Raw genomic sequence first — 22,811 nt, 5'->3', positions numbered from 1 at the left:
ACACACACACACACACACACACAATACATTTATGTATGAGAAACCTTCGAATAAGGAAGGGAAACCGAGTCAGAATGACAGGGGGTAAGAGTGAAAGTGTGAGATTGCGATCGCCTACTATCGCTCCTCCTTTATTACTGTCTTCCCTCTCCACTGTGTATCCCAGACCCCTGCTGAGAGCATCATCTCCACACACAGGAGAATGCACACACACACACACACACACACACACACACACACACACACACACACACACACACACACACACACACACACACACACACACACACACACACACACAGTGGAGTAAGTTTGTTGGCATTTTTCAAAACAAAAAAACATAATAAAAATACAAAAACATAGAGGTGACAAATTCTGTGGCAGGACATGACCAGTCATGCGGCAAGGAGGGCTTTGAGCACACACACACACTTAACAGACAACAATTCCCTTATTATGACCAGAGGGGCGGTATAGCTACCTCAAAGCTTGCAGTGATTGACTCTCTGATTTGGATGTGTGATCTATGTCACTGGTTTCCCTCCAGAGGTTTTTCGTCATGCCTACAAAAATGTCCGCTGCTCGGAGCACAGAGACGCCCCAAGCACCCTAAAGATCCCCTCGCCTCCACCACCACTAACTCATGGCGTTCATTTATAGTCGTTGTGGTCAGTGACAGCTTTTAAATCCAGTGGATGCACTCGCATGGGGCTCTCTCGTTCCCTCTCCATAGATCCCCGCCATAACAAACAAAACAAAACAAAAACATTCCACGCTGGATGTGATCTGTTGATTCCCTTTATGGCAACACCTTTAGTGTCGGTTCTTTAGATTAGCACGAGCGCTAACGGCGACCATTAGCACTCTGAGCTCGGTGGGGGCGGTCATCGGAGGGACCACTCACAGCGTTAGTCCGTTTTTTCCTGGGACCAATCAGAGCGAGGCTTACAGTCAGGTGTCCCTGTCCGTACGAAGCGGGGTCCCAGAACTCACATGGGGTCCTCGCCCGCCGTCGCCTCCAAACCCTGTAAGCCCCACCCTCCGAGCCCACAGAGCCCCGTCCCGCACCAAGGCGTACCCCGGACGGAGCCACCCCCCCCCCCCCCCCCCTCCAAGCCGAGCCCTGCCCCCTATCCGGCGGGGGCGGCGGCGTCCGACCGGGCGTAGGGGTTGTCAAGGAGGTATCCGAAGTGCTCGTAGTGCTCCAGCATGTACTTAGGCGCGTACATGTGCTCTTTGGGGTCCGTGGGGGGGTACTCCTGCAACGAGCCGTCGAACCAGCCCCCCGTGCGGATCAGGTCCTTGATGTAGCCCAGGTCCCGCTTGTCCTCGTAGTCCCCCCAGCGCGGGAAGTCCCCGTTCTGCGCCGACACCAGCTTGAGGTGGATGCCGTGCGGCGAGAAGCACCAGGAGCAGTGCCAGCCGGCGAAGTGGAAGGGGCTGCCGACCGACCACTGCACCAGGATGTGGCCCGTGTCGTTCTCGTAGCGCCGGAAGCCCGGCATGGTGTAGTACTCGCGGCGGCGCAGGCGGATGCCGTCGCCGTCGTACACCTGGCGCAGCATGCCCACCGTGCAGCCCGACACCACCTCCAGGGAGCCCAGCTGCTTCCAGAAGAACCCGTACAGGGACTGGAGGAACAAAAGGGTTAGCGGGCAGGAAGGAGGTCGGGGAAATGGGGAGCAAGTTGGGGATCAGGGAGGAAGTGGGAGATCGGGGAGGAAGTTGGCGTACAGTAAGGAAGTTTAATAAAAGGCAGGAAGTTGGGGAAAACAGCTCCAACACTTCTGCACTATGTATGGTGGTGTATGGTGCATCGTGGTTAGATTTAGATTTCTGGCACATTTAGTGCCTGTATTTAATTTATTTGTATAAAAAAAATAAGAAAGCAGGTAATACGTTCAGGAATGCAGATCAGAAACCGGAAGGAAATGAGTGGTTAGACAGAAAGATGAGATTCAATCTGCTAGACTGATTAGGTTTATTTAGTTTCCGGGACATATCTCTCTGTGTGTGTGTGTGTGTGTGTGTGTGTGTGTGTGTGTGTGTGTGTGTGTGTGTGTGTGTGTGTGTGTGTGTGTGTGTGTGTGTGTGTGTGTGTGTGTGTGTGTGTGTGAGGATGAGAATTTTATTTCGTTTTCACTCCGTTTTTAATGCGACAGTTTTCCATCTGCTGCTCCAAATAACCAAGGCGTTGGCACCACAGATACACAACACCAGTCACATGGGATTACATCACGCCAAAACAAACCCACACCACCCCTCGGTGAGTTCAGCAAACACACACACACACACACACACACACACGTACGGGTACTCGCTTAACCTCACCACATGCCCATACATACACATAAGCACACAAAAGCACACACAACCTTAAATCCACACTGAAATACGGACCACCGCGTGCCCACACACACACCACACACACACTTGGGCCCGTCCTGAACCCCTCTCTCTCCCACAGACCTTGCGCATGTGTATGGCAAAGGGCTCGGTCCAGCCGTCGAAGAGCTTGAGGAAGAGCAGCCCCTCGTGCGCGGGGATCTCGTCTGCGTCGTTGATGACAAACACGTCGTCGGGCCGGACCCCGCCCACTCGCGCCATGCCGTCGCGCGTAAGGTACGTGCGCAGGTAGTCGTCGGCGATCCAGCCGTCCTGCCGCCCGCCCTCGGGGAAGTGGTCCAGGAACACGTACACGATCTTGTGCCGCACATAGTCGTACGTCCCGTTGAGCAGCCGCTGCAGAAAGCTGGGAGGGGCGGGAGGGGAACCACGTTAGCCAATCAGATCAATACACATCAATACACACAGACATTCGGTGCTGGACGCACGGGGAGGATCGGGGAGGAAGTTGGGGATCAGGCAGGAAGTTGGGGATCAGACAGGAAGTTGGGGATCAGGGAGGACGTTGGAGTCCAGGAAGGAAGTTGGAGGCACATTAATAGTGCCCTGATTGAGTCGGGAGGGGCAGGAGCAACCACAAGGGATTAGCGTTAAACCAATCGGATCAGATCAGATTTTTTTATTTTGCACTGTGGGTAGGGAGCACCACCCCAATTTCGTTGTACAAGTTTGCACAATGACAATAAAGTCTGAATTCTGAGATACACTTCATGGTCACCCGGGGGAGACGTTTTGTGCTGGACACATACACGACATGACACACATACAAACATGAAATACATATACAAGAAAAACATGACAGGGTTATTGGGGCCCTTGGGCAGAGTTTTAAAAACCATGGGCCGGGCCACACAGCACATGCTGAAGGGCCAAATTCGAGCTCTCCAACAGATATCCAATTATTGACTTTCTACTGGCGCTTCCTCCTTCATGTTGATTGATGCTGATCAATATAATATATATCAATACAAAGTTAAGACCAGAAATAGGAGGAAGTCTTAACTTCCTCCTATTTCTTCTTGCCTTCTTCCATTCTAAAAGGCAACCAGAATATGAATAGATGGTAGGATGATATTAGTTCCAAGGCCACTGCAATATACATTTTGATATAAAAATTATATAAACTCCAAACTCCATAAAGATTCTTGGATAATCCTAATCAACTCAGCAATCATTCAAAACAAAGGACTGATTTGGCGCCCCCCCCCCCCCCTCCTCAACACTATGGCCTGCCGTGAGGTACAGGCATCTCCGAGCCGCTTGCCTCGCACCGTTCTGCAACTCCAACAAGACATTCTGTTTCATGCGGGTGCCAAAATGACCCGCCATGTTCATATAGCGGGTGTCACAGAAGAAGGCATCCAATTCCGTGACAGTGCAAAGTAAACAACAGATACAAGGTCACGCCGGTGACACAACGACGGCTGTGATAAAGAGTCACACCGTTGACGGAGCGCGTGATATTCAACAACTGATAATATGCTACTGGATGCTGACTGAAGACGGACGCACACGGACAAATGACACGGGTTTACAGCCAAGAAAGGCTGGCTGAAAACAATACAATTCTAGTAATGTGGAGCTCTCTATTCATCAGCGTTCAAAGGATGAACGGAGATGATGTGAGGTACTGAAGGGCTGAAAGAGAGAAGGAACGAAAGAAAACCCTGTCCTTCATCAAACTGAAAGTCGTAATGCAATAAATGGCACCACCATCGGCCACACACACACACACACACACACACACACACACCTGAGGGGGCGTCTCTCGCCGTAGGCGGTGAAGTTGGACTCGCAGATCAGGAAGAGGTCGACGGCCTGCCGCAGCTCGTGGAAGCGCGCGTGCAGCAGGTCGAACTCGTGGTTGACGTTGATGGCGTTGATGACCCGGCGCGGGGTCTCCCTGGGCGTCAGCCGCTCCTTGGTGGGCAGGTTGGAGTGGTACACCATGGTGGGCACCCCGCAGTAGGGCCCGTGCCAGCCCGGCCGGCACACACACTTCACCAGCCGCTTCCCGCCGCGAGCCCGGGGCTTGACCCGCAGAGGGCCCGCCGTGGAGGCCGACCCTGCCGGCTGCTGCTGCTGCTGCTGCGGGGCCTCCAGGGGCCGCCTCTGGCCGGGGCCCGGGGGCCCTCCTCCAGGGGCCCTCCCGTTCCCAGGCTCCTCCTTCAGGGTGACCTCCGTGCCCTGGCGGAAGCAGAGGGCTCCAGCCTTGGTCCGCACGAAGTAGGAGGTGCGGTCGTCCTTGAGCTGGTAGGTCCGGGTGTGTAGGTCTCCCATGGTCTCCAGGGGGTCTGAGGAACCCCCCTTGGGGAAGCCCGCCGGGTGCTCCACTAGGGGCTTCTCTGCTTCTCTGGCCGGCGGGTCCGGATTGAGGCCCAGGTCCCACCGCCTGAGGCGGTCCTCAGCTCTCTCCTGGGAAAGACGGACAGGGGTCAGAAACAGCGCAGGGGGTTGAACTAAGCTGGAGCAGGAAGTCACGCCGTAACCGCATTCAGCAGGTATTGAATACATCCCCTGTGCACATCTCCAAGTCTACCCAAGAGATAACACAACCTGGTGCTTGTGCTGCTTTACAATACCACTGTGGAACCCAGGCCCACTCAGCAAACCCATCTGTTTCCAGATAGCTAACAATCGTTTGTAACGTTAATATACAGTCAACATTCTATACACTATTTACTAATTTGAATTACGCTTTTAACCAAACTAGAGTTTGTGATTAAATCCATAGCATTAATGTGGAAACCCCAGTTGATAATGTAACAAATTTCTGAAAATAATAATCATCATTGAGATCAAATAACTCTTCCAGTGTCCTGGCCAAGACAGGCAGCAGTAGCCTGCAGTCACACAAAGCATACCTGGGCGTGTGTCGTTACCTCGGTGAGTGTGTCGCTGCCTTTGTCTTGACGTGCGGTGTGTGCGCGAGCGTGTGTGTGTGTGTGTGTGTGTGTGCGCGAGTGTGTGCGCTTCCGTGTATGTGTCGCTGCCTTTGCCTTGACGTGCGGTGTGTGCGCGCTCGTGTGTGTCTGTGTGCGCGTCTGTGTGAGTGTCTGTGTGTGTTGATGCGCATGTGCGTGCTTGCGGTGTACGAATTCTTCGTACGTGCTTTGTGGGTGTGTGTGAGCGGCAGGCGGCTTGGCACATGATGCACACATGAATAACTTGAGTCACTGGTTCGACAGGCCTGCTATTATAGTGGCGCAGGTATGGGTCAGGGGTAGGGGTGTAACGATTCATGCGATGCATCGATGAATCGATTGTCAGTCCTACCGATTCAACTAAATCGATCTGCTAAAATAAATAAATAGAATGAATCGCTTTGCTTCACCAATAATCAATACAAATGCTTTAAATCGTATGAATCGATTACGATCAATGTTTTAAGACTTAGTTTACACGTTTATTTTGTGAAGTGCAGCTCGGTAATCCGTAACTCTGTCATCAGCTAGTCAGCTTGCAAGGAAGTCCTACGAGAGTTTTTTTTCTCCCTCACCCTCAACTGGTGCATTTCAAACATGGCTGAGAGCGGCAGCGAGATTGTTAATGCACCAGCAAACTTGAAATCCAAAGTGTGGAAGCATTTTGGCTTCGCAAAGAATAATGGTAAAATTGACAAGGGGTGTCACATTATTGCATGTTTATTTCACGGATATAGAATTTTGGTTCAAAGTTACTGAATCGAATCGTGGTTTACAGAATCGAATCGTTCCAAAAAAAGATAATTGTCCTTGAATCGAAAACTACTGAATCGTTAATCGAATCGAATCGTCTGAAGCCAAAGATTCACACCCCTAGTCAGGGGGAATCTTTGCTCAAGGATGTCTACAGGCGGAGTGCTGGGGTTCATACCAAGAACATTAAAGCTTGGATTGAATCCCTAATCACCCCCCCCCCCCCCCCCCCCCCCACCTTGCAGGTGCTGTAGGGCCGTGGTTAACCAGCTGACCCGCCTAAGGAGGCTCTCCGCCGGGGCACGCACCTGCGACGTTGCGTCTCCCACTCCGACGTTCTCCTGCTCCGGTCTCCTCCAGGGCCGAGGGGGCGGCGCCGGCTCCTCCCTGAGCCTCATCTCCAGCCCCGCCCGGCCCACCACCCCCATACCCTCGCGGCCCCCCATGGCATCCTTTGCCCCGGCCAGCTCATCCTCAACTCCTCCTCCTCCTCCTCCTCCAACCCCCCCATCTCCCCCTCCCCCTCCTCCTCCACCTCCTCCTGCTGCTGCTGCCCCCGCCCCTCGGTGGACTTTGGCATCGGGCGGGCGTTGGTGGGGCCTGAGAGGCGGGGCTTCCTCGGGCGGGGCGGGGCTGAGCGGGGTGGCGGCCATGCCCTGCTCCCGCCAGAAGAAGCCGGTGACCATGATGAAGGACTTGATGTTGGGGTACGGCGCCGACAGCTCCCGCAGCAGCGACACGTAGTGCAGCGCCTTGTAGTAGTGCAGGAAGGAGATGACGCACAGGCCCACAGTGCAGAGCAGGAACACCCGGTGCCTTCGCATTTTCATCCTGCACGGCGGGGGGGGGGGGGGGGGGTAGAGGGGAGAGAGAGAGAGGGGAGACATGTGTAAGAGTCAGAGCGGGCTATGATGATATGGGGTCGGCAATCAGAAACCTGCTTGTTTCCTCCAATGCGCACACCACCAGCAGCGTGGCCGTACACCACACAGACACACACACACGCACACACACACGCACACAATGACACACACACACACACAATTCTCCTTTCATACGTCCTCTCATCATTAACACACCCATGCTTGATAAAATAACACAACATTTCTTATTGAGCAGCTCAATGGCCTCACATTGGGTTAAGGCATTCTCTAAAGGTCTGGGTATTTTAAAGTCACATGATATGCCACCAGGTGGGGTGTGATTAGCCGTTGCAAGCCGTTTTGGAAATCTCTCCCTTATCACACCACAGGTGGGCGTGTCCACCTAGATGTGTGCTGGATAGATCAGTCTACCAGCCTACCCAGTGGACTGTAGCAAACGTTGCCCATCTAGCGTCACACATCTAGGTGGACACACACACACACACACACACACACACACACACACACACACACACACACACACACACACACACACACACACACACACACACACACACACACACACACACAGGTATGTGCAACTCAAAAGGATGTGTAAACACCGATAGTGGAACATGTTCTTCATATTACTTGCTGCAGAGCACTCGGAGGTCAAATAAGTGATGGGAGTAGGAGAGGCTTGGCTTATTGACACAGAAACTCTTGCACCTTCGTTTGCTTTCCGGAAGAGCAGTTAAGTTGTCACAAGAGGAAATGTCAAAGGCGGTTGTTAAAGACCACGATGCACTGCAAACAGGATGCTCAGGCAAACAAGATAGTCTTTTTGCCAATAGAGACTCTGTGTTAATAAAATGACTTTTTCATTGGCCGGGAAACTGGGAAACACTACATGCTTAAATCCAAGGTGAATCTTTTATTAATTGGAGGATAGGTTCTTATAAGATCAGGCTGGGTCAGGCGGCATCTTACTCAGGGAACCCTGACCACTATCCATCCAGCACAAAACACACACACACACACACACACACACACACACACACACACACACACACACACACACACACACACACACACACACACACACACACACACACACACACACACACACACACACAGTAAAAAACATGCCCCATTACTCACATATACGAAGAAAAACACATGGTTGGAGTATTCTCTCTGGTCACTAGCTGGTCACACCCTGTCCCTAGCAGGCCATTCTCTGGTCACTATCAGTCCATTCTCTGTCACAAGCAGGCCATTCTCTGGTCCTTAGCTGACTGTCACTATCCCTCTAATCTCCTACTTGGTAGTGTACAGATCCCTGACTGCAGACGTTGTCTATATGAAAAAACTGAAAGAAAGAATAGAAAAAAGAGGAGGGACAAAAAACCATTGGGATAACCGGTCTAGCTAGCCTTTGTTGCATGATTGTATCTTTGAGAAAGGACGTGCAAAAAAAATCTATTAGCCAGTCGATTTCTACCCTCTGGCCGGTGAAAAAGAGAGATCTCCTGAATCGCAACATGGACCACCAGGGCCATGGATCATTAACGACAAACTTCTACAGTAAACTGGCTTTAAACATCCCCACCCTGTGTCTTTTGTTTTGGGGAGCCCAGTATAAGGCATCTGGGTGGGGTGTAACATGCACAGCCATGTTTAGAACGCATCGCCTGAATCCTACCCGACAACTGCAACATACGGTCAGTTTGGAAGCCAGGAACAGGAATTAGGACTTCATCTTTCAGACACTGTTATACACACACACACACACACAAACAACTTTTGTTTCTGTGTGTGTGTGTCTTTTTGGCTGAGCACCAGAGAGGACTGTCTGGGGGTGGGTATTGAAATAGTCTAGCCATTGTCTGTTGTCATGGCAGCATGGAGGGTGTGGCATGGGGAGCCGAAATGAAAGTAAATTGGGTTACAGACAATTATCAAATGTCAAATCTGCTCCTTACCAATATCCAACAGAGAACACATTTTCTCACACACCATTGTATTTTGTGGTAACAAATGTTGCAATCTTAGCTTCACTTCCTCATAAATGGAGTGATACATTATTCATGGCTTATCCAGTGCTTAACACGCCACTCTCTAGGCACAGGTTCATCATGTGTACATGTTGGCTTCTCAACCCACCCGCTGCCTCCATGTATGTTGCAAGGGTCTGGCCGTAAAATGTTGCAGAGAAGTTGCGTACAAAAGAGATGTTCACATCAGCACTCAGACACTATTGGCTTCACCATCACAATGTCATGTAGTGTGAGGAACACGGCACAGTTGACGATTAAGTCATTTAGCACACATTTTCATCCAAAGCAGCTAACGGCTATTTCTAGTCATCAAGTCATGATATTTTAAAATGTCCTTCAGGAGCAGGCAGGGTTTGACGACCTTACTTGGGAACCTTTCGGCTGAGAGTTACACAAGCCTCATCACCACAAGACTATCCTGACCTTTGGACAGGTTGGTAAAACGGGACAAAGCAGAGGTGGGACACCATATGTGTAAAAATAAGAACATAAGAAAATGTGCCCAAATCTAGTGTGTCTCATATCCCATCATGCAAACAGAACAAAAAGAAGAAGCAAACAGTGTCCTTTCCAATGTCATCACATGCATGTTTTACCAGTCTGTGGTGGCCAGCGTGCTCTTTTATGCTGCGGTTTGCTGAGGAGGAAGCAGCAGGAGGAGAGACGCTGGTCGAATGGACAGACTGGTGAGGAGTGCTGGCTCAGTAGTGGGCACAGAGCTGGACTCTCTGGTGACAGTGGCAGAGAGAAGGACCCTGGACAACACCCACCACCCTCTGCACGACACCTTCACCAGGCAGAGGAGTGTTTTCAGTGGCCGACTGCTGTCCCAGTCCAGCTCCACTAATAGACTAAAAAACTCTTTCGTCCCCCTGGCCATCAGACTGTACAACAGCTCCCAGTAAAGGCAGGGAGGACAATAGATAACAACAATGGACATTTTATTTATTTATTTATTTATTTATATTAATTTATATCTGTATTTTTGCACATCCATCTGCACTGTTTTTATGTATGTTTTCGGCTGCTACTGGATACTTGAATTTCCCCCGGGATTAATAAAGTATATATCTATCTATCTATCTATCTATCTATCTATCTATGCATGTCAGCAGTCCCCTATTCCAAACAGTCAACACACATACCCAACCTGGGCCCTTTTGGGTCTGCTTCTCTCCAGTTTCCCATGGCTCTGCTGTCTGTCAATGACCAGTGAGGAAGCTGTCCCCTGATTCCCACCTGCCATTTTATCCCTCACTGTAGGCCTCTTTGTTAGGCAGTTCATGCCCTGCTCGGGCTCGCTCTAAGATGGAGGTGAATGTGCGTGTCTGTGCAAGAGAAAGACGAGTGTGTTGTGTTGTGCGTGCCGTGTGCGAAAGAGTGAGTGTGTGTGTGTGTGACAGAGAGAGATTGAGTGAGTGTGTGTGTGTGACAGAAAGATTGAGTGTGTATGTGTGTGGGGGGGCGGGAATTTGGGTCAGTGGGGGGCACCGTTGAATCAGATTTGCTACGTCAGTCCACTTGCTTAATTGCTTCGTGGCCATTAAAAGATGAGCCCCTACATATAGATGATGTGTGCACCACTGCCACACACACGCCCATGCACGCACACACAAAACATCCGAGTAGCTGCAGAAAATGATACAGTTCCATTTTCTGCTGGCCTCAGCAAGAGCGCATACTATTGGCTACTGGCCTCAGCAGAACTGCATTATATTGGCTACTGGCCTCACCAGGAGTGCATCCAATTGGCTACGTGTCTCAGCAGGGGAGCATCCCATTGGCTACTGGCCTTAACAGGGCCGCATCCTATGTGCTACTGGCCGAAAAATAACTGTGTGCTATTGGGTCGATGTGAAGGGATCCCCTCGCCTCTCAATACACCTTAAGAGAATCCTTTCTCCCCCCGGAATACAGATGTATGCTGGACAGATCAGTTTACCAGTGGACCGTAGCAACCGGTAGTCTTATTTAGCCACCATACATCTAGGTGGACACTTCAACTTGTGATGGTACTAAGTCACAGGGCAGGTCTGCTATTAAAACAGCTTGTAATGGCTAATCCCACTCACCACGCAAACACAAATCTTCACAGCTGAGTAGCGATCCAAAAACCAAATAAACTCGAATAAGCCACACGAATCAGGACAATTAGACCATTATTCGTTTACGAGTACATGTTTGAACCCCAATTCTTTGTATTTTTCCAATGTTTGTACAGAAGCATCTAGATAACAGCGGTGTAGCAAATGCTATATTACCCCAGTGCAGAACGGTGGCTATGAAAACAAGGAGAAAAGTACTTTTCAAGACAAGACGGTAGTCGCATAAGCTATTAGATTTTATTTTTATTTAATGACTTATCAAATATTTACAAATCACTACCCATGTAAATTTGTTTTACCGAAGTGCAGCTCACCTAGCACGCAGTGTTTGCTGGTTTTCCTGGCTTAAGACTGATTTCCTTGTTTATACACAGAGAAACTTCCTTATTAGACCAACCAATTGTTTTGGAGCCGTTAGTCTTTCACCACTTCTTTTTTCATTTCACAATGTGGAACTTAACTCTGTCGGACAGCAAACAAAGGTGCGAGAGTTTCTGTGTCGATAAGCAAAGACTCTTGACATACATCTCTTACTCCCAAAACGTATTTGCCCGTCCCTCCCAGTAGTTTACCGTAAGTGCCACTATCGGTGCTCATACATCCTTTGAGTTGCACCTACAGACCATGCTGATGTGCAGTGTGTCCCCAAAGGAAGAGCTGATGATAACTAGGAAGCAGGTGTTTGGGACCAGCAAACTGGACTGTGTGTGTGTGTGTGTGTGTGTGTGTGTGTGTGTGTGTGTGTGTGTGTGTGTGTGTGTGTGTGTGTGTGTGTGTGCACTGTACGTGGTTTCATGTCCTGAGATCAGAAAACAAACAGGGGGGTCTTTGCTAGGGAGTTTAGGAAGAGAGTTTGGGCGTGGTGGGGGTGATGGGGTTGGAAAGCCACCTCCACCTCTCTGACCTCATCTATAATTCAGCACCCCGCTCCGACAGAAGGAGAACACTCCCCACCTCACTCAGCACTTAAATCTCTCTCTCTCTCTCTCTCTCTCTCTCTCTCTCTCTCTCTCTCTCTCTCTCTCTCTCTCTCTCTCTATGTTCCTACTGCACCTCGTTTTGGAGTGTCTCACTGCCTTGTATGAAAAGGATAATTCTCCTTTAAGATTCATTCATTCATCTACCTGTCGATCTATCCGTTAATAGATCCATCTCTTCATCCATTCACCCCACCATCTCCATATTAGTGGTGGAGAGTGGTTTGTGGTGATTCTAGTAAAATGTAGGTGCATTAACAGTGAATTGTTTAGTCTTGCGTTTGCCCAACGTTTCCCATATCCCATTCCCAGAGGCCGACTCAGACAATCCTCAATAAGAACACTTTGTTCCCGGCTCCTCTGCACTGATCGTTTTATTGCAGGGTCCATCCTCTAATGCTGTTGTGATGCGCCCACAGTTCAAGGCATAAGCGCAGTCTGGCTCTGTGTTCTTATTTACTATGTTTCTTTCTTTCTTTGACCATGAGATAATTACACACATTATTTTATTTTGGTGGGACTTGGGTGGGATTCAAGACGATTCATGTAGAGGTCTTTCTAGCACATCTGTGTAAATATTTGAGGTTATTTACAAGGCAGGATGGTTCTTTGCCTGGTACTCCACTGCTCGCACCGTATTTTTATTGCTATGTCCTTGAGACTCCAGAGCTAACAACAACAACAACTCATTAGTCTACTGTTGTCCTATTCACTTCCCATCAAGAAATCCCTTGTGTGCGGTTCGACTACAGTCACTATGCCCCAGTCCTAAAGCCTACCACGAGTGTAGGTCATTAGGTCGCGGGTGGAACTTATAATTTAATTCCCCTGTGTTCTTAATTTGAACACACCTGCTTTTATATTAACGTTTACCACAAATGAAAAGCTTCCGTGCAATAGTTCACGCGATGAAACCCATCAATCGCCTTTGTGTTGAGATGCTAATGTGTTAAATGTTGGATTAGCCAAATCGCTTCTGCATGCTGAGAGCAATAAGGGTAGGCTGATGAGTATGTGTGGTTTGCTATTAGGGTGTTGAGCTATTACTTAAGTCACAGATCTGCTCAACCATGAGCACAACTTGCTAGCAGCAGTGGGAACTTGACGGGATGCTTACAAATACAATGTGTGAGTACAACTTTACAAGATGCTTTGTAGATCTGTTTCTAGATGAAGTCTAGAAAATCCATCCATTAGCAAGTCTGAAGGTCTGAAGTCGTTCTTACACTGCCAAATATGCCTGTTTTATACCAGCCTTTTTCACGGCATGGTCCGCGCGTTTACACTGACCAAGATAATATACCGGCTTGATTTTGCACCCCAATTTCCCCTCTCGAATCGGGATTCATTTTCATGTAAATGTGATGTGACGGCATTGCGGTACCAGGGGCGGGACTTTGGTAGAGGAGTTGCTGTGTTGTCTCTACAACAGAGACAAGCAGCGATATCAACATGAGTAGTTCTCACTGGAGAGACGGTGAAATCCGCGTACTGCTGACCATCATGGGAGAGAAGGTGATGCATTTGCATTTAACGAAGACGGGGAAAGATGGTGTGCAATCTACGAGAAAGCAGCAGTAGAATGTTCCTTATGAGGCTTTCATCAAGATAAAAAACAAGTGGTCAGCAAAATAAAGAATATGACGGCGTTTTTGCACTTGCAAAATAGTTAATCGCACTTGTAGCCTACACTCAGATTATGCAAATTATTCTAAATAGGTCAACTCTCCATGCGTAGCCCCGCCTTCTCCATTGAACCAAGAAAGCCGTCTCCTTGACAAAAGCAGAATATACCCCCCCTCGGTTTTACAGAGGCAAGACAGTGAAATTGCAGGGTGGGCCAAGCCACGACTTTACCGGCTTGGCAGTGCCTAATGATCCACTTAGCGGTTCTGCTCTCTCTGTGATCCAGATAGCATCGGGAGCCTTTCCGCTAATTTCACTGGCGCTAGCTCCATAGCGGTTAGTGTAGCGGTTGTGGAGCCAAGCTATTAGTTTGGGTTAAGACCAGCTGTAATCACAGGGGACCGGGCGGCCCCCACTTTGTAACCGAGTAAGGACCTCCTCGAGGGCATTGCTGTCCCCAGGTGCACCATTATCTTCTAAACCAATGAAAAAAGAGTGAATGTGTTAAGCGCTTATTGTATCTTTCGCCATGTATTTTTCGAGGACAGTCGGTAACACGCAATGGCAAGAAATGCCGCTTTCATTTGTGCCGCAACCATTGAAGTTGCCTTGCGAAGGCATGACGTGTGTGTGTGTGTGTGTGTGTGTGTGTGTGTGTGTGTGTGTGTGTGTGTGTGTGTGTGTGTGTGTGTGGGGGGGTTAAAAGCAAGTGTGATATAAGGAAAGTAGTCTATATTTTGGGTGTTGTTGTTTCGTTTGTGGGTCTTAGAAAGTCACAAACAAACAAAAACAACAACAAAAAAAGCCTCGGGACAGGGTCAAATAAATTTCAGAGCATCTGTGACCTCCTTACTGATGCAATCCCAGAGGGAAAGGGAAACCATCGCACCCTAACAACTCTCAAAGTGTTACAATAGTCGCTGTAGACGCTAGCCCTGGCTTCCTAAGCCTCCAGAGGTTCCGCACAATAGCATTGCACCCGCTGTCCAATAACAACGTATGGTAAAGAAAGCAGTCTGAAGTGGTCGGCGAAGCAGCTCTGATCAACTGTCTTGGTGTGTCCAACAGAAGAAGTGCTCTAGGGATTTTGCGATGATGTCTTTACACACGCCCAGGATTCTGAAGTTGTGGGCCCTACATCATCAACAGTTGACATGGCCTTTAATGACGCAGAAGACGCTCAGCTGTCTCCTCTCGACAGTGCTCACTGTCCGCCTTCACAATGAACTGCTACTGAATACTTTTCTCTTCAAGGGTATTGTGAACCAGCAATAGAACGGAGTACGTAGGAGTTAATATTGGAATGCACCCACAGTGTCGAACTCAACAATGAACAGACATGCCCGGAGGAGATGGCTCGCAGACAGCTATGGTCTCTCTTACAAAACCTCTCGCTGTCTAAGTACACAGGTGAGACGGGAAATCGGGAAATCGTTGTGATCCCTTTGTCAAGGAAATAATCCCATTAAAAGCCAGCATAATGGACTCATCCAATTAGACTTGGTATAGGTCAGGAAGATACCACATTAGATGTCTCAGGAATGATGGGCTGGCGATGGGGTTTTAATGAAGCCATGGACAGATCCTATTAAGGATCGTAATGGAACCGATTAAAAAAGTGAAAACCACTGATGCAAAGGTGGAGGAGATACCGTCAGGAACACACCCAGCATACCTATCACAGTGAAAAACATCCTGCTCACTGGCAAATCACACGACACATCCGGTACTTCTTTAGGGTGACGATGCAAAAGAACAAAGTTCAGATTATGTTACGTTTACTGGCCAGCTGTTGGATGATGTTCAGGTGGCTAATGACCAACAGAAGGATGGAGCGCAAGCCAGCGCTAAAATCTGCGAAACACCAAACGGAACGCGTTTAGCACCAGCTAGCCCGCACTAATCACAGGTTAATGGGTGTACCCCGGCAAGGGGAAGGCGAGACAGATGGAGAGATGACACATGGGGAGAGGGGAACGAGCAGGCAGTCATTAGCCACAACCAGGGCTCCTGGGAGAGAGAGAGAAAGAGAGAGAGATAGAGAAAGAGAGAAAGCAAGTAAGACAGAGATTGAAAGACGATTTCAGATTAGAAGTGAAGACAGCAAGGGGGAAAGAGCAGAAAGTCGGGCAGACAGGGAGAGAGAGATGCGAGCGGTTGTGAAAGTGAGAGAGGACCTACACTCGCACGCAGATATCTTTTAGCTGGAGACAGAGGGAAAAAGAAAAACAGACGGACAGAAAGAGATAGAGAGAGACACAGAAAGTAGAGAAAGAGAACAACAGAGAAGGAAGACAGACAGAGGCTGGGCTGACGAGTTGCCCTCCACATATCTTTGTGACCCGACATTTACTTGACGGTAAACAGGATCAAATTGGCAAATAGAAAAATAGAAGCCACCTTACCCGTTATAATCTGCTGGGTGTGAAAGCAGGTGGGTCGGTCGGAGGAGGGAAGTTAGTAAAGACAACATGCAGGTTTGAAGAAGAAGTGAACTTCACACGAGTTGTTTTGCGTTGAACGTAAACGGTGTGGTTTCAGGGCGTTCCACGCAAATACAAGATACAGCTCAATGATTCAATTGAATTCATTTACTGTACGCATATATTGTGTGTCAAAGCCTTGCTCTGCAAGTTGAGATAGACAGGGAGTCAAACCCCCCGTCTGCGGTTACACAGCAATGCTCAAGCCGAGATGGCTATGGTAAAGCATGCACGGCCTATATCCTGCCCCCCCTGTTAACCAATGAGCGCTGACACCGCGGACAGAGCTGAGGCGCTCTGCGAGGCAGAGCGTGTTTATTTTGGCCTAGGGTCTATTTATGCTGCCTCCCTTCTGACTTGCCATGGTTTCAGCCGCTGATAATTCAAATGTCCTCAATGAGTAATTCTGCGTGTTGTCAAATGTGCCTCTGTGTGAAGACAAGACCGCGAGATCGTTAATCTTCCGTTCACACTCTACGCTGGAAAATGTGTTGTTGACCCCCGGCAGTGTATATGCCTTGCTCAATAAGTTGAGCTGAAAAGGGAATCAAACCTTGTCAGGTAATCCTAGCATTGTTAAAGGTATGCTGTAGCTGTTCAACTGGAAAGGACCCAAGCCTTAGTTTGGATGGGACAAGCAACCTTATGACGGATGAGACAAGGTCAACTTCAGTTGTTGGATCAATCACTTGGCCTAAACACCTTAACCACAATGCCTTGTCCATAACGTAAGTTTATGGAGGAAGAGGCCCAGGAGGTGAACACTAGGTCTAAGAGGTTGTGAGAATTTACAAAGTAGGTGAGTTGTTTTGACTTGCAAATGAGTATGACTTTAATCGCCTCAGACAAAAAGCACCAACCTTCCGTGTGTACGTTAGGAAATGTTAAGTAGCTCAAAGTGAGCAATTCTCATGCCATTATTCAGTGTTGAGCATTTCATCAAAATTAGAAACAGTGTGTGTTGGTTTTTGCCCACTTCCTACTGAAGGTTAATCGGATTAGCATACGGGGAAGATGAGAAGCCGCACGTTCTAGCTACTCTGCTATCGTCATGCTAGGACCTGCGGCAAATGGTCCATTAGCACTTGGCTAGCATCCAGTTGTAAATTGTTTTATACATTTGACGGTGAAAAAGAACACACACACACACACACACACACACACACACACACACACACACACACACACACACACACACACACACACACACACACACACACACACACACACACACACACACACACACACACACACACACACACACACACACGCGCGCGCGCGCGCACGCCTCAGCACAGTCCCCGCCCCACTAATACTTTGATATTCTTTTCAAGTTGTGCCAAGGGGCGGAGCTGACCCCGGCTCTCATGAAGCTCCTAGCTATGTGATATGAGGGAAGGAACGATCAAGGGGAGAAAGGCACTCATTGATATGATCACAGATACTGTTTCTTTTGGGAAACAATAGAGCATAAGGAAGTGGTGGGTCACAAATCAACTGTAAATATATCCCTTTCTTCTTACATCCTCTACTTTAAATATTAAAGCCTTCTTACTTGCACTTGGCATACTAGTACATGTAGTTTCTCCTGCTACTCGTATCCTTCAGTCATGACTTAAATTCTCATACTAGGACTTCTGCTTCCGCCTTCATCTCCTACTCGTCAATCAAGTCTGCTTTATTTGTATGGCCTTTATTCCAAGTTCCAGTCTCAAAGGGCTTCACAGGCCCTACATAATCTGACCCTAAGCCCTCTAAAAGTACAAGGAAAAACCCTCCTAATCATCAAGGAAGAATCTGGTAGGAGGAACACTGAGAAATGGATCTCTCCTTCCAAGGATGGTGAGGAATGTAAAATATGACGTGAAGGTAGACATTTAATGGTACCATGACACAATGCTTAAACCCAGGTTCATAAGTTGCTCAAAATACTAGGACAGCAAAAAAAAAAACGAACAATCAAGGCTACTGCTACTTCCTTGTCGGGGCTGAAGCGGCAGGTAGTGTTCCAGTGTGGACGACGCAGATCTGAGACCAGCACCAGATGAAGTGATTAGCTTACGTATCCAACAACAACAACAGCAGCAGATAGAGAGAAAGAGGACACTATGGATACACACCAACACTGAAGGAAGAAGAGGGAGGAGAATGAAGAACTTCTGTAATGAGACAGAGACAGAGAGAGAGAGCCAGGGAGAGTGAGAGACAGAGAGATGGAGAATGGATAGATTGAGAAATACGAATGGACTGAAATCATTAGGTGGTGGATGCACACCACACACACGCTCACACACATAATCAAACACACACGTACAACCATGTGGTCATCAAACTTCTTATTTGACTTGCAAATTAGTATGTCTTCTTTCAGTGCCTCGAACACAAACCTTCCTTGTTTACATTAAGAAATGTTAACTAGCTCAAATGAAGCATTGATAAATCCCTCATTCAGTGTTGAGCATTTCCAGTGTGCGTTGGTCTTTACCATTTCCGACTGAAGCCTCATCCGATTAGCAAACGGTGAAAGATGAGGAGCCGCACCTTGAAGCAACTCTGCTAAATTCATGGCAGGCCCTGCGGGAAAGGATGCATTAGCACTTGGCTAGCATCCCGTTTTGTAGCTTGTACCTTGTTTTATACATGTGACAGTGAAAAGTCAAAGCAGAACCACCACAGGCTGCTCCATTGGGGAACTAGAAGTGCACGAGATTGGCCCAATTAGGATCTAGAACCATTACAACTTGGGCATATGAGGCTCCAGAACCCTCAAGTATTCCAAACCTGATTAAAGAAATCTTTGCTCTGTGGATAAGACGATGAGCTTAATAGCACGTTAAAGTTCCAGAAGTAACCAAACACTTGCTGGCCCCGGGTTCAGTGATGTTGCCGAGCGCAAAGAGGCCCATTGACAGCAGAAGGATGGAGGTATACAGAAGCTTATGGGCTCAACACTCACATTGCGCAGGTTAGCACCGGACCCCATTCATCACTAACTCAGTTATCTGTCTGACACATACTGTTACGTATTTTAAGCACATAAGCTGCCCCCACATAGCCACAAGGAAACAGGATCAAACATACAAGCTGTAATATCTACCCCAGCCACAGAAGGCAGCATCTTTAAGACAGACGCGGAAGCCGCAGCTAAGACGTCACATAGGCCACGCCCACTTCCCATCCACCACGCCCACTTGGTCCATTTGCAGCGCCCGGAGCCAGAGGAGGCCAGAGAATCATAGGCGGACCGGCAGAGAGCCTCGGGCCTGAGCCCCGGGGCTCGAAGTAGCTCTCGGTATTTCTCTCTACGCTGTTAGATACAATTCCCTCCCTTTTGCTTCATAGTTACCATACCAAATTACTTTAACAAATAAAGTTAAAAAAAGTTAGAGTTAAAAGAGCACGCCAATACCATAATGACTCTCCTCACCCCACCTCATCTCACCGCACACACACACACAGCCCCTGCATGCCCAAAAACAGCAACAGTGTGTGTGTTCTCCCAGGCCCAGCTGTCCCTGTACATCCAGGGGGCCCTGCACGTGTGTGTGTGTGTGTGTGTGTGTGTGTGTGTGTGTGTGTGTGTGTGTGTGTGTGTGTGTGTGTGTGTGTGTGTGTTGGGGTATCTGTGTGTGCTTGTGTTAAGAGTGTGTGTGTACACAATGCTTGTGCTTGTGATGGTGTGGATGTGAGAGCAGGTCCAGGCAAGATGTCTTAGCTCCGTTTAGCAGTTGTACAGGCATGCAGTGTGTGTGTTTGCACGTGACTCAAAAAACAAATGCACACACAATGTTGTGTGTGAATTGGTTATTTATGATTTTTTTATGTATCAAATGCAGTTTTGGCTCAATTTATTCGTCCCAATGATACATTTCCAATTATTACTATTGGGCAAATGATTCAACACTGTGCAAAATGGAAAAGTAAAACCTCTCTTCATCATCAAGGAAGAATCTGGTAGGAAGATTCTGGTAGGTGGAACACCGAGAAATGTAACAACAACAACAACAGCAGCACATAGAGAAAGAGGATTCGGAAGTAGAGGGAGGACAATGAATGCATTCTATAGGGAGAGAGAGAGAGAGAGAGAGAGAGAGAGAGAGAGAGAGAGAGAGAGAGAGCAAGGGAGGGGCAGAGAGATGGAGATCGATGGAGAAAGACAGAATAACACAATAACATTTAAATCTGCCCTCTCAATTTTTAATCGGCTGAAATCATTAAGAGGTACGAGCACACACACACACACACACACACACACACACACACACACACACACACACACACACACACACACACACACACACACACACACACACACACACACACACACACACACACCACGGTCATCAAACTTCTGTTTCAATAAGATGTGTAGTGACAAGACATGTACAGATTCAGTCCCCTCAGGATGTTTCCCTGCATAATCACACATCCAAATTCAATAAATCACAACAATGACCTTATGGGGAAAAAATGTCATTGCGACAACGTACAACGAACAGCAATCATGTTGTGTAAGGTTGGTTGAATGGTAAGTGGTATATTAACTCCAACGCTATTCCGATCGGCGGCTACTAAAAGCACTTTACAATGATTGCCTTACATTCACCCCTTCATGAACACATTCACCATCAACGGCACCAGCCATGCAAAGGAAACCGCCATGTTGTTTTGAGGGATTATGGTGAGGTGTGTCTTGTATGGGAACTCTCTCTCTCTCTCTCTCTCTCTCTCTCTCTCTCTCTCTCTCTCTCTCTTCTCTCTCTTCTCTCTCTTCTCTCTTCTCTCTTCCCCCCCCCCATTTTTCTCGATTTGTTATTTCTTCTTAACGTCTTGTAAAGCCCTTTGCAACCTGCTGACGAACGATGCTGTTATACAAATAAAAGAAATAGTTATTGGCAAGTTATTGTTCTCTCTGTTGTATTACATGTAAGAGTCAGCTCTTTTACAAAGGCTCTGATAAAGCCCATTAGCACCTGTTTCATGTCAAGTTGTCATGTCAAGTTGTATAACAGTATTATGGCGAAGCAACACACTTAATTTTCTAGTCAGCCTGTTTGCCCCTGATAATAGCCTCCATTTGGATCATAGCATGCTGAACTAAGCTATCAGCCCCTGATAAAAGCCTGCGCTTGGAGCATACTATGCTAAACTAGCCTCTCCTCATAAATGCCTTCACTTGGATTATATCATGCTGAGCTACGCCAGCATTTCCTGGGGAAATGCATTGACTTTGATCATGGCGGGCTCAGCTAGCATCACCTGATAAGATCCTCCGCTTTGATGAAATCATGCTAAGCTAAGCTACTATCCCAGACGCTATATGTATTTAGTATGTGTGTTTTTGCGTGATGATTCATAGGTGTGTGTGTGTGTGTGTGTGTGTGTGTGTGTGTGTGTGTGTGTGTGTGTGTGTGTGTGTGTGTGTGTTTCCAGGGTGCTCAGGCCTTGTTTCGCTGGAGAGATTAAAGAATGTGTCAATAGAAGAGGAGTACAAGCTGCTCCCCTCCCAGCCACACCCCTCTTGGATCTGACACAAACACACACAAACACACACACACCTTGATTTTATCTTCTCAAAGTGCATTTTATTCCCGAGTTGTATTTTTACTCGTTGCTCCTTTAAATAACTAGGGTCATCTCAGGGTCAGCGAGTACTGACCCCAAAGATGGTCCACCATTGCCCTCGTTCAAACACCATCCTTTCCTTCATCCTCCTCCACCTGTCATCCTCTTCCCCTCTTATCCTCCTTCTCCTATCATCCTCTGCTCCTCTCAATCTCCTCCTCCCTCACTCATCCTCTGCATCTCTGCCCTCCCCTCCTCCTTCCATTTCCTGCTCCCCCTCTTGCTTCCATCCTCTCCCCGTCTCAACCCCCCTCTCCCCCCCTTCTCCCCTGCTGCTGGGCTTTCACCAACCAGAACAGATTAGATTTTCCTGCTGCAGCTATAGTCTCTCTAGTAAGGCACTCCAATGTTTCCTGGCATGGAAAACCTTCTGGAACCATGAGATGACATTATCCTAAAGGAGTACCCTTTTCTCCCATTTCAGCATTTGTCATAAGTCATCATGAAAAATTTATGTTTTTATACTCCGTGACAGATGCTGGTTCTGATCTCCCCCACAAACCAACAATTGATGCAGTCTTGTGGTAAATCCACAACAACGCCGGCACTGCAAACTACCCTGAAGGAATAAAAAAACTTTGTGCATTCACAGCATTTCTTATGTAAACAAACAAACCTGCAATGTGTTCTGACAATTGCTCTGTTCAGTGAGAATAAAGTGTGTGTCTGCCCAATAAAACAAACTTTAAGCAGGAAAGAAAAGAAGCAAACAAATCTCCTAGTTTCTTCCGTTCATCCCCAGACAGTACTCACAACAAGGCATATAAAAAAAGAAAACAGAGAAGAAAGAGCTCCATTTCTATCTTTTAAATGGAGAATCGATATCAATGACAACGTCAGGCATCATCGTCCACAGATCCATGCACATGCTGCTGCATTATGGCAAGCCGAATTGTCATTTATTAACTAAGTTTGACTATCCGGAAATTACATTGCAGATATCTGCAATTCAGTTTCGCCTAGTCAAAACTAACATTTCGGATATCCGC

The 22,811-nt window shown here is 47.9% G+C and overlaps 1 protein-coding gene across 3 annotated transcripts in view; it reads right to left on the bottom strand.

Moving 5' to 3' along the window:
• Positions 1 to 843: 843 nt before the first annotated feature.
• The window catches only part of mgat3b (beta-1,4-mannosyl-glycoprotein 4-beta-N-acetylglucosaminyltransferase b), a 43,407-nt gene continuing 21,439 nt past the window's right edge, over positions 844 to 22,811 (bottom strand). Inside the window, exons 1-5 of one of the 3 annotated variants that reach the window (XM_060047458.1) lie at positions 11,426 to 11,810; positions 6,392 to 6,914; positions 4,160 to 4,821; positions 2,470 to 2,752; positions 844 to 1,631 (exon numbers count right to left, since the gene is read on the bottom strand). In XM_060047458.1, the coding sequence (XP_059903441.1) occupies positions 1,131 to 1,631; positions 2,470 to 2,752; positions 4,160 to 4,821; positions 6,392 to 6,913 (1,968 nt within the window). In that variant the 5' untranslated portion in view covers position 6,914; positions 11,426 to 11,810 and the 3' untranslated portion in view covers positions 844 to 1,130. Of the gene's footprint in view, positions 1,632 to 2,469; positions 2,753 to 4,159; positions 4,822 to 6,391; positions 6,915 to 8,107; positions 8,486 to 11,425; positions 11,811 to 22,811 lie in introns of those variants that run through there. The other 2 variants (XM_060047456.1, XM_060047457.1) reach the window with 2 other exon arrangements.

Source organism: Gadus macrocephalus, chromosome 3 (genome assembly GCF_031168955.1).
Source record: "Gadus macrocephalus chromosome 3, ASM3116895v1".
NCBI lineage: Eukaryota > Metazoa > Chordata > Actinopteri > Gadiformes > Gadidae > Gadus > Gadus macrocephalus.
Note: the sequence above shows the minus strand (reverse complement) of the source record. Positions and strands in the feature narration are given on the sequence as shown.